This window comes from Crocuta crocuta, unplaced genomic scaffold, assembly GCF_008692635.1.
Source record: "Crocuta crocuta isolate KB4526 unplaced genomic scaffold, BGI_CrCroc_1.0 scaffold299, whole genome shotgun sequence".
In the NCBI taxonomy this organism is placed as follows: Eukaryota; Metazoa; Chordata; class Mammalia; order Carnivora; family Hyaenidae; genus Crocuta; species Crocuta crocuta.
Window position 1 is genome coordinate 9,341,600 of NW_027532747.1, and position 12,372 is coordinate 9,353,971.

Genomic DNA, 12,372 nt, shown 5'->3' on the forward strand with positions numbered 1-12,372 from the left:
CTGGGGACCTCCCAGGGTAGGAGATGCCCCTTCCTGAAAGGTCTCTATTCTAGTCTGTGTTTTTCAAACGTTTTGACCTTGATTGCCAGTAAGAAACACACTTGGCATCACGACGCAGCGTACACTCAACATACACATGCTCTCTCTCTCACACACACTCACACACATTCATACATAACTAAAGCTAGGGCTTAGCAAAACAGGACTTCTTCCAACTTATGTGAGACACATTCTGATATTTTCCAGTCTCGTCTCAATTTTCCTTTAAAAGGAGAGCAGTACTGGTCCACTAGACTGATTTTATGACCCCCTCCAGGGTGTTTTTTTTTTTAACACTAACCACCAATTTTACAATTTTTCACACACCAGCGGGGGTCCCAGGAGTTAATCCTATTCTGGGGCTAACAACTTAGAATTAGCGCAGGCCCCACAGGTTAGGGCCTCCGCCCCACCTTCAGAAGCCTATTGCAAGTCCCAGGCCGCCCATACTTCCCCGACTGACTGGCTATAATTTGCAGGTTCGCATAGCACCCTCCTCAGGTTGGACCGTTTGCCAGAAAGGTGCACAGAACTCAGGGAAACACTTTCCTTCCATTTGCCAGTTTATTGTAAAGGATACAACTCAGGAACAGCCCGAAGAGGTGCCTGGCAAAGGCAAGGTCTGGGGAAGGGATGCCGAGCTTGGATGCCTCTCTGGGCGCGCCACCCTCCCGGCACCTCAATGTGTTCAGCAAGTGGGAGGCGGGTGGGTGGGGCTGCAAGTCCCAGCCCTCCAGACACTGGGTCTTCCTGGTGACCAGCCCATCCTGAGGCTCCCTGGAGGGTCCTGCCTCTGTCAGCTCTGGGCACAAACTCAGGTATCACTGAAAGGGGCTCATGATGACTAACAAAAGACACCCTATCACTCAGGACATCCCGAGGGTTTTAGGAGCCTTGTGTTGGAAACGGGGACAAAGACCAAACTAAAGACATTTTGTGTGTTATACCACACTCCCATGACAACAGGCTGGCACCCAGGATTGAAAATCACCACAAACCAAGTGTACTGTCTTGTTGATGCTAATTTTCTCTTCCCCTGAGGGCTGGACAGCCCTGCCTAGATCCTGTAAAGCTTTGGGGTGACCTGGGAATGCTTACTTCTGTGGAACACCCTGGCCTGTGGGAGCAGTAGGAGTCCCCTCAACGCCCCCACGGCACCCCCAGCTCCATCCCCGAAGAGCCCTTGGGCGACTTTTGTGGTTTTGAATGTTCATCACTGTAGAGGGAAAACATGATTTTTTAAAAAAATATTTTTATTTTATTTCTAGGAGAGAGAGACACACACACACAGCGTGAGCAGGGGAGGGTCAGAGAGAGAGGGAGATACAGACTCTGAAATAGGCTCCAGGCTCTGAGCTGGCTGTCAGCACAGAGCCCGACGCGGGGCTCGAACCCACGAACCGCGAGATCATGACCTAAGCGAAAGTCTGACGCTTAACCGACTAAGCCACCCAGGCGCCCCCAGGAAAACATGATTTTATTTTGGTAAATTTTTTATTAAAAATTTTTAAAAGTTTATTTATTTGAGAGAGAGAGAGAGAAACAGAGTGCAAGTCGAGGAGGGGAAGAGAAAGAGAGCAAGAGCGTGAAAGAGAAAGAGAGAGAGAGAGAGAGAGAGAGAGAGAGAGAGAACCCCAAGTAGGCTCTGCACTGTCAGCACAGAGCCCGACACAGAGCTTGACGATTTCACGAACCACAAGTCCATGACCTGAGCTGAAATCAAGAATCAGACGCTTAACTGACTGAGCCACCCAGGTGCCCCTACTTTGGTAAATGTTTCAAGTGAGTGAGAGGAAGAAGGTGAAAACCAGCACCAACTCTGGAATCGACAGACCCTGCGAAAACCCCGCTCGGCCAGTCCTGGCGGGATGTCATTCCTTCTAAGCTTCCTGGTCCGACACAGGGGACACGATGCCCTCTTATGGGGTTGTTTTGAGAATTAAATGAGCCAGGGCATAGAAAATGCTGGCAGCACACGCCAGCACCTAGTGGGGGCTCGTGTGTTTCATTCCTCCTCCTGAGAGCACAGGTCATGGGCGCTTCCCAGGGTGGTCCAGCTCTTTCCCTCTGCTCCGCTCCCCAGGATACCCCCAGGTAAGACCTTGGCTCCTGACCCAGGGAGCTGGGAAGGCGGCCCCAGACACAGCTTTCTTCAAAGGCAAAGAGGGCCAGCCTAGCACCCCGTTCCCCTGGGAAAGGAGGGTGGCAGCTTAGTCACAACAGTGTGTGGTCAGGCCCAAGGGTCTCCACCCTTCCTTCTTCATTTTGGCTAATGGCACCCACTTCACCAGGCCAGTGGCTCCTGACCCCTGGCTGTGCTGAGGGTGTGTCTTCCTGGTCCTTGTAAGGGGCTGAGTCAGGTGCCCGGCGCATAGTAGGTGCTCCGGAAAAGACGCAGTGTGCTCATGCTCCTGTTGCCCAGCACTGTCCCGGCTCCTCTGTCCCCTGGCTCCTTTCTGCGGTGGCTGTCCCCACCCCTCTCAGTTCCTTCAGCCGGCGCTGGGGCAGGGGCCTCCCCACAGTGCCTAGATGGCTGCTGTGGCCCTAGGCTGGCCTCCACCCTTCCCTGGCCTCCATTCCACCACCTGCTGCGACCACGCAGGTCTGCTGAAGTGTGGCCTGACCGGGAGCAGCAGTGGGGCTCCCGGAGGCCAGGGAAGGGTGTCCCCACAGCCCCTGGGGGTGGCGTTCAAGGCCTTCAGTCTCATCCCCCACCGCTGTGTCCGGCTTTCCCACGCAGCCATTCCTGAGCTTCCCACTGCCAGTCTCCCCCCCCTCCCCCCCCCGCCGCAGTGTCCTCTACCTAGAATTCTCTCCCTGCCCCTCCTTGCCGGGTCTCCAGTGTCACCTGTGGCCTCGACCCTCGCACCCCTGGAAGGGGAGGACTGCAGGGAGGGGCCACGCATCCTCTAGGCCCTAGGCCCTGTACCGTGTGCCGGGAAGGAGCAGCCGGGGTTCAGGGGTCCAGACTAGCTCGGGTTCAAATTGGCTTGGGACCGAGCTGTGCGACCCAAGCAGGCGACGCCCCCAGCCTGCCTCCTCGCCTGGCACAGCGGTGAGAACACACGCGACGGCTTCTGGCGGGTTTGCTTCACACCAGTCCCTCTGGCGGGCCCCTTACAAGGACCTTTGTGTCTGATTCTTAGCACAACTTGGGGGCAGGGGGCAGCAGCCTCTGAGGGGGTCTCAGACGGGAACACCTCCCCGCAAGCCCGCTGTGGGGTTAGAAAGAACTCTGTGGGCAGAGCGCAGACCAGCTTGACTCAACACAGACGCCGGGTCAGTAGCAGTTTGCACAGTCACTGCCGCCCTACCCGGACCCCCGGATGTCCCTTACCAGCCCTGCCTGCCCATCGCCCAGCCTCCGCGGGGTCTGCTCCTAGGGACTGGCATCCGTGACCCTCAGAGGCTTGTCCTGAAGGCTGGAGCCTCACTGTTGGCCCTGCTGGCCTGACGGAGGGCCACAAATGCCTCTGCCATGGGGGCTGGCCTGGTGGCGTGGGGGGTACAAAAGCCTGGCCGTGTTGGCTTTAAGGCTTTAAGCCCTGAGGTCTCTCTTCTGTTCCAGAGCAGCCCTCGGGGTCCTGCTGAGGCTGAGGCGGCCCCTGCAATCGCACCTTTGCTGGGCTTCTCTCCCTCCACCCGTTGTGGTCCCTGGCTCCCTGCTGCTCTTTCCTTGGGGACAAGTCCTTTAGCATCACCTCTCCCTAGAAGAGCCCCCGTCAAGTGAGGACTGTGCCCGGCCCAGCCCTGCTGGGTCAGAATCTCTGAGATAGACCCCTGGAGTCTATGTTTCTTAATTTTTTTTTCACTGTTTAGTTTTGAGAGAGAGAGTGAGCGAGCAGGGGAGGGGCAGAGGGAGAGGGAGACACAGAATGTGAAGCAGGCTCCAGGCTCTGAGCTGTCAGCACAGAGCCTGACGTGGGGCTCGAACTCGCAAACGATGAGATCGTGACCTGAGCTGAAGCCGGACACTTAACTGACTGAACCACACAGTCGCCCCCAGGAGTCTGTATTTTTAACCAGCATCCTGGGTGACTGCAAAGCCCAGGCAGGCCTGGGAAGCCTCACTTGAGCCCTCACACCAGACGACCGGCCAGCCGGGAACATTAGGTGAGCACTCTGAAGCAGAGCCCGTGTCCTTCCTGCACGGGGAGGGGGAGGGGGGAGCGCGTGCTCCCAAATAAAAGTTCTGGCGCCATGCTGCCATCCCCTTGAGAGATGGGATCTTGGCTACCATCCCCTTGAGAGACAGGCATCCCCAGCTGGGAGAGGCCGGGTGACAGCTAGGTAACTGGTCCCCAGCTCCTCGTCTGGGGCTCTTCTTCCCACAGCATCCCACTCCTTACAGACGGCCCTGGCGCTACACCAAACACAGTATGTTGACGCGAAGACTTATGGGCTCTGTGCCCTGTGATCTCCTGGGTTCCCTGGGCCGTTGCAGGCGGACCAATAGGAACCTGCTTTTCTAGAATGCAGACAAGCAGCAGCCAGAGGTGGAAAAGTTGGGAGGTGACAGCGTGAGCCTGGTGACTGGGGCTCCAGATGGCTCTGGACACACAGTCACTACCCCAGCACTCGGAGACAGAACCAGAGCGCCTACTAGCTGTTGGCCGGTGCGCTGCTTCTTTATCCGCTCTCTCTGGCATCTAACGGAGGTTGGCATTCCCAGAGAGATGAAGAAACGAGCTCACGTTCTGGGCTCTGTTCATTCATTCATTCCAAGAACCAGGCGCTATGCTGGGCACCCTCTCCTAAGGCCAGAACTTCTCCGAACAGGAGAGGGCCTGCCTCTCCCAGAGCTCAGCAGGTCATGACGTATGGAGGGCCAGGGGCCCCCTGCTGCTCTGCCTTGGAGAGAACATGCTAGATCACTGAAATTATTGTGAGAGGTACACAGTGGGGTGGGGGGGTAGGTTGTAGCAAAGATCATGGACCTTGGAGATTTACCTACTTTGAATCTCCATCCTGCCATTTGCCACCTGTGCAACCTGAACAAGTTACTTCTCTCAGCCTCAGCTTCCTGGTCTGTGAAATGGGAACTCCCCTCAGGGAACTGGTGATGGATATGAAAACCCTGAGCGGTGCTGGGCACCTGAGAGACTCAGGCGCCGGCCGTTGGCTGCTGCTATTACCAGCATCACATTCTCTGCCCGTCACAGCCCAGGAGGGTCCTGGGAGGTGGGAATGTTCTGGGTTCAGCACGGTTTTCGCTGGAGGCAGCAAGGATGGTGTCTCTGAAGCATGGAGAAGTGGGCCTGGGGCCCTGGACCCCAAGGCATCCTGTCCAGCCATGGTCAAGGCCCTGGAACTTAAGCCGTCATGGCACCAAAATATGTTTTTACGTTCCTATTGGCCTACAACCCGTTCTGAGTAAACAGAGCAGCTCTGAGGGTGGTGATGAGTCACTCACCCCACCCAGCAGTGACATACTGATCTGAGGTTCTGTCCCACTGAGGGGTATCAGCCCTTCCTGTTGTCCCCGCAGGAAGTGCCATCTGTAACCCCCGCAACAGGGCGGGTCAGGTCCTCACGGGACCCCAGGCCGTCTTGGACGCTGGCGCACAGGAAGTGGGGGTGAGGGGCAGTGAGCCAGGGGACAGGTGGGGATGAGGGAGGGGCCCTTACCGGCCGGACCAAGATAGCATCAGAGCTAACACCTCGCTCATGGGTACCGGGGCAAAGCCAGGGACCGCCCCCTTTCCGTGCATCCCCTGGGCTGCACCTTTCCCTCTGGGGGCTCTCCTGTGACTTTCACCCCCACCCAAGGGCGCATCAACGTCGGTTGCAACCAGATGCCCTCCTGTGGGGCCAGGTGTACTCACCTACTGACACAGTAGAATGCGATCAGTCGGAAGATGTCCTCAAACACAAGAACCGAGCCTTCCAGGTACAGTACTGAGGAGAGACGACAAAGGCTTTGGATGAGTGTCCCTGTCAGATGGAGGGAGGCTCTCTGAGGGCGGGGGCCTTGTCTGCTGCCTTCACGGGGTTCCCCATGCCAACGACAGTGCCTGGCATCCTGCAGCCTCTTATACATCAGCTCCTAATCAGACTACAGGCAAGTGGGGACTGAACGTCTACGGTGTCCAGCCACTGAGAGTTCAGGGGGCTATTACAGCGGCTGGTATCTTTAATATACAGTCACCATTTGGAGCAAAATGACACAGACGGCTCTAGATCGTAAAGGCAGAACTAAACATTTAATTGATCAGGGTCATGTGAACCTGACAAGGAATTGTGAGGGGCCAGCAGGGGGCAGGTTGCCCAGATCTATCTGGGCCTCTGGAAGGTCCAGAAGGGCTGGACCAGGGCCACTGGCCTTTCACCCAAGAACCCTGCGGCCTGTCTGAACCTTACCTGGTTTGGCTAGATGGGTAATGCGAGAGAGAGGGTGACCCCGGTATTTTCCAGCCCTGACAACAAAGAGGAAGCAAAGCATTTGGCCAAGATGCCATCCCAGGGGGGATGTGGTTCCTCGGAGGGGCAGGGTGCTGGAGGTGCCTGAAGGCCAGTGGGGGTGCGCCTGCCAAAGGGGAATATGGCACCCCCCACCCCCTGCTTCGGATCCTTAGGACAAGGGGCCCAGAGAAGCTAAGCGATTTGGTCGAAGTCCACTGCCTGGCTGTCATGAAAGCTCGTGACTCCTACCTGTCATCCCAGGGCTCCCTGTGCCCAATAGGTGATGCTCCCTGTGTTGGGGACCCCCCTCAAGTGAGCTTTCTTAGGCATCAGAGTCACCAAGAAACAAAGGGTCACACTTCAGTTCCAATTCCCTAAGGTTCTTCTCCCATCCGTGTGGTGGAGGGGAAGGCAGGGCCTGGGTCCCAGGCCTGGCTCCAACTAGGGGTCAGAGCCACCACCTGCACAAGGAAGGAGCCCTTCCAACCGTAGACACTCGTGCATCTAGGTGACAGGAGGCTGTTCTGTTTCCAAGCCTCGGACAGCAGCATTTCACTGCATTGCGCTCTGTGGGATGGGCACACACGAGCCAACTTGTTTTGTTCCAATTGCTTTATTTGTCTATTTGCTTTCTTTCAATGTGCTAGACACCGTTCTAAACAGTTAACAGGGTTTTTAAAAAGAAGTTTACACTCATTTTCTATTTACAACAAAGAAAGAATGGTTTCCCATTGGCACTTTAAAAGGGAGTTTAAAGAAAGATGCTAAGTACATTTTTTAAAATGTTTATTTTTGAGAGAGAGAGAGACAGAGAGAGAGAGAGAAACAGAGAGAGACAGAGACACAAAATACAAAGCAGGCTTTGGGCTCTGAGCTGTCAGCACAGAGCCTGACGTGGGGCTCGAACTCACAAGCCATGAGATCATGATCCGAGTCCAACTGACTGGGCCATCCAGGCACCCCAAGAAAAACACTAAGTAGATTAAAGTACCAGTGATACTTGGAAGGTGCATACAAATGACTTAAGTAAGAAACATCGGTCCCTGGAATTGCCACCCTTTGTGAATTAATAGCGGAGGGGCAGGCCACAGCGCCATCTAGTGCTGGCATTTGGGGCATCACGGACAGTCCCAAGAAGTGACAGATGGCCAAGGGAGCCTGGGGCCAAAAAAGACATCCTGAAGCCTCAGGAGGTAGGGAGAGCTCTGTCTGTAAAGTGGGGGAGGTAAAGCCGTCCTTGAGAATCCCTCGGGGGGAGGGGGTGTGAGTAAGCCTGGCCTAACACACCCGGTGGGCGTGCTCAACAGGTAGTTTTCCTGGCCGTGGGGACACAGGGACACGTCTGAAGCTAGAAGAGACACATGGAAAAAGTTCTCCCTGATCTGCAGAAACAACCCACACCGCTGCTGGTTGATTTCTGGCCTCCAGAACTGCGAGAGAATAACTTTGTGTTGTTTTAGGCCAACAGGTAGCACAGCAGTCTGAGGACACTAATGTAACCACTCATGAGCAAAGCTCATTCCCAGAAGCTGCTAGAACTGACGATACAGGATTACTAATACTAAACAGTCACTTTAAACCAGTAAGCCAGTCATGGTGTGAACTAGGGCTGGAGGTGGAAGGGTTTCTGTGGCTCTGCTTGGCATTATTTTGCATGGCTCTTCAAAAGAAAATTTGTGCCTTGGGGGCCCATTTTCCTCACTTTGTCCATCAACCCAGTCCATATTTCTACCACCGGGCCTTTGCTCGTGCTCTTTCTCCATGCATGAGAATCCATCTTTTTTTTTTTTTTTTTTAATAATTTATTGTCAAGGTAGCTAACATACAGTGCATAGAGTGTGCTCTTGGCTTCAGGATTAGGTTCCCATGATTCATCCCTTACATAAAACACCCAGTGCTCATCCCGACAAGTGCCCTCCTCAATGCCCGTCACCCATTTTCCCCGCCCATCCCCCGCCCCTCCACTCCCTTCCACCCTCAGTTTGTTCTCTGTATTTAAAAATCTCTCATGGTTTGCCATCTTTGCCCTTCACTGCCTTCAGGGTTCAGCTCTAGGTCCACCTTCTGGCCTTGAACCTTTCCCATGAGTTCCGACCCCTCCCCTGGGAAGCTGCACATGGGAGGTACCATGCAAACCACACATTTCCCGTCACGGAAACGCCGCACGGATGCCCACATTGTGATGTGAGATCGTGAGACCGAGGACCCCCTGAGAGCCCATCACCTGCACTGCGCTCGACACCGTGCTGGGCACACAGACACAGGAGGCCTCTGAAAGGGACATCCAGGGCTGGAATTGAGAGTGGACCAAATTTATAGAGACAAAAGTGGATCAGTGGCTGCTTAGGGCTTGGGGGAGGGCCGGGGGATGGAGACGTAGGGAGATGATATTAACAGTATGGTTTTCATTTTTTAAAACTGTGTTGAGCTACAAAAAGCATACAATTTTTTTCAAACTATTTTAGGGGTTATAGTTCAGTGGCATTAAGTACATTCACATTGTGCAACACGGGGGACTTGTTTTTGGAAATGATAAAATGTTCTCTCAGACTTACAGGGTGAGGGATGCACCACTGTGAATGCACCAAACGCCACTCAAGGAGCACCTGAAGTGGGTGAATTGTGTTATATTGAATATATTATACAACTATCTTTCAACAAAACCATTATTTAAAAAAAAAGAAACCCATACATAAGGAATGAACTGAGTTTCACTGCCTACGTTACGTTTTTCTGGGAGTTTTATAATGAGTATATATGACCTCAGTAAGCAGAGAAATTGCAGAGTCTCTACTTTTTTTATCTAATCTTTTAAAAATAATGTTTATTTTTGAGAAAGAGAGAGAAACAGAGCATGAGCAGGGGAGAGGCAGAGAGAGGGAGACACAGAATCCGAAGCAGGCTCCACTGTGAGCTGTCAGCACAGAGCCCGACGCGGGACTCGAACCCATGAACCGTGAGATCATGACCTGAGCCGAAGTCGGACGCTCAACTGACTGAGCCACCCAGGCGCCCCACGTTTATTTATTTTTGAGAGAGAGAGAGAGAGAGAGAGAGAGCGAGAGAGAGAGAGCACAAGTGGGGGAGGAGGGAGAGAGAGAGAGCGAGAGAGCAAGAGAGAGAGAGAGAGGATCTGAAGCAGGCTGCCCCACTGGTTGCTCTGCCCAGGTGGCCCAGTGGAAGATTTTTTACAAAGAAATTCTGTGCAGAGGCACCTAGGTGGCTCAGTTGGTTAAGCGACTCTTGATTTTTGGCTCAGGTCATGATCCCAGGGTTGTGGCATCAAGCCCCACATGACATTAGGCTCTATGCTGATGGCAGGAAGCAGGCTTGGGATTTTCTCTCTCCCTCTCTCTCTGCCCCTCTCCTGCTCACACACACTCTCTCAAAATAAATAAGCATTAAAAAATGGTTACGGTGGTAAATTTTGAAAAAAAAAAAAGAAATTCCATTTATTTGAGATTGGCTTTTCTCTGTTAGCACAATTTCTTCCAGAGTCCTCCAAGTTGCTGAGTGAATCAATAGCCTATTCTTTTTTAATTTTTTAATTATTTTTAAAAAAGTTTTACTTATTTTTGAGAGATAGAGCACGAGTGGGAGACGGGCAGAGAAAGAGGGAGACACAGAATCAAAGCAGGCTCCAAGCTGTCAGCACAGAGCCCAGTGAGGGCTCGAACTCACTAGTCGCGAGATCATACGAAGCTGGACGTCCAATCGACTAAGCCACCCAGGCGTCCCTGTCTGTCTTTTTGATTACAGCCATCCTAGTGAGTATTTAGTGGTATCTCATTGTAGCTCTGATTTGCATTTCCCTAATGAAGAGCGATGCGAGTNGAGAGAGAGACAGAGTGCGAGCGGGGGAGGGACAGAGAGAGAGGGAGACACAGAATCTGAAGCAGGCTCCAGGCTCTGAGCTGTCAGCACAGAGCCCGATGTGGGGCTCGAACTCACAAATCATGAGATCATGACCTGAGCGGAAGTCGGCCGCTCACCCGACTGAGCGACCCAGGCGCCCCTCTTTGCTCATTTTTAAATCAAGCTGTTTGCTGCTTTGTTTTGAAGGGCTCAGAGCTCCTCTTTAGCCAGGATACTTTCATTACATATTCATTTATTGGCACATATTTATCGTGCTCACCATCTTGATACACAGGGTAGGTGGATATAGAAATTGAGCGGCAGCCTCACAGGTAGAAGGATGGCAGGGAACTTGCCAATGGTCTGGCCACAGGACATTGCTCAAGCTGGGTCCCCGACAGGAAAGGCCACAGGTGCAGACCCTGAGAATAAAAGGCCACTGTGACAACAGGCTGGGGAGCAGGAGGGACAGACATCTGTGGCCTGGTGGGTGTGGCCTGCCCCACGGGTCCGCGTGCTCCCACCCCTCGCGGCTCCCTCCCCTCCAGGAAGGCCACCTCGGTTACCCCGATACCCAGCAGCAGCACCGTTGCCATGGGAACCGCCCCCTGGCCCAGTGTGTGGCTCAGACGGGAAAACGATCCTCTGCTACTCGGGCTTGTCCAAAGGCTCAGTGTCCCGCAGTAGATGAAAACTACTGCCCCTGTTCCCAGTTTCTCCGGAGTNCTACAGCACGGCTGCCTCTCCGGTGAAATGGGGGGACAGCCGTCTCCCTGCCCCGAAGGAAGAGGGCGCGGACTTGCCGCCCGACCAGCCGGGATCGGGGCACGAGCGGCGGATGCTCTCACTCCTGCTCCAGGCGAAGCCCGCACGTGGACGGTACCGGCCAGGCACGGGCTCCCGGTTCCACCGGCCGCGTGGGCAGAGACCGAAGCCCTTGCTCTCTGACGCTTGCTTTCTGAAACCGCCACGTGCCGGTAAGAGTAACGGAGGCCCTCCCTGGCCCTCCGGCTCCTGGTGCAGGGGGCGGGTGGTACCCTGCAGAGGCGAAGGGCCGCCAATGTGAAAACGTGCTGGAGACAGTTTCCTTTCTCTCTCTTCGCCTGGGACTGATGGTCCAGGTAGACGCCTTGGCCTCTCGCTCACTGGCTGGCCTGGAGCCCCTTGACCATTCCCAAGCCTGCCTGAGCCTCCCTCCGTAAAAACCTCCATCCCCTCCGAGCCCCGAAGCTTCTCAGTGTAAGATCATCCTCCCTTAGCTCCCCTCCCAACCCCCACCACATCTCCTCAGTCATGGTCCAAACAGGGGGCTGCTTCCAAACGCCCCTAATGCTCTGTGACAGGATCTGCTAAGGGAGCAGAGAGGTGCCTCCTCTTCCAGGTGGCTGTAGCCCTGCACTAAACTGCACAACTTGGCAAGCAGAACAGCAGCTGACGTTCATCCCCCATTCAACTCACCGACGAGGCACTTTTGGACAGTGCACAAGCTGTGCAACTGTCCATGGCAGCCCTGGGTGTGAGTCATGGCCATCTTTGTTGGTTGCAGTTGGCATAAGGAGCAAGTTCCTCTTGATTTCATCTTAGGGATTTTAAGAGGAAAAAGGTACTACACTGTCTTTTTACTGAGTTCTACCCCACACTCCAAATTTGCTGGGACTAGAGACTCAGCCACACCCAAGTGTTCCTTCTACTGTAGTCCCACTATACGGACTGCGAACCACGGGAAGCCAGAAGGGAAGGGCCCTTAGAGACAGCTCTGGTCCAAACTCGCTCACTGCATCGATGAGGAAACTGAGGTCCAGGGAAGGTGCATCATCGTGCTGTGAGAAAGTATTACCTCGGGTGCTCCCCAGAGTTTGACTGTGCTGCTCTCCGGAACCTAGCTTCTGCTATTCTGATTGTTCCGCCCTCTTCTCCCAAATTCCTAGCTTTAGAATCATGGGTTTTCAGCCTCCTGATTAATAATGGAGGGGCAGTTTTCAAGGTTTCCAAATAATAATAATAATAATAGTAATAATAATATCATCTACCATTTATTAAGTGCCTACTGTGCACCGGTCTCTATTTTTAATCATC

General features: G+C 53.9%; 1 protein-coding gene across 1 annotated transcript in view; it reads right to left on the reverse strand.

The window, feature by feature from the left end:
* RIN3 (Ras and Rab interactor 3) overlaps positions 1-12,372 on the reverse strand; it is a 121,267-nt gene that overhangs the window by 37,123 nt on the left and 71,772 nt on the right. The window contains exon 5 of the mRNA XM_077780924.1: positions 5,865-5,937. Coding sequence (XP_077637050.1) covers positions 5,865-5,937 — 73 coding nt within the window. The remainder of the gene's footprint in view (positions 1-5,864; positions 5,938-12,372) is intronic.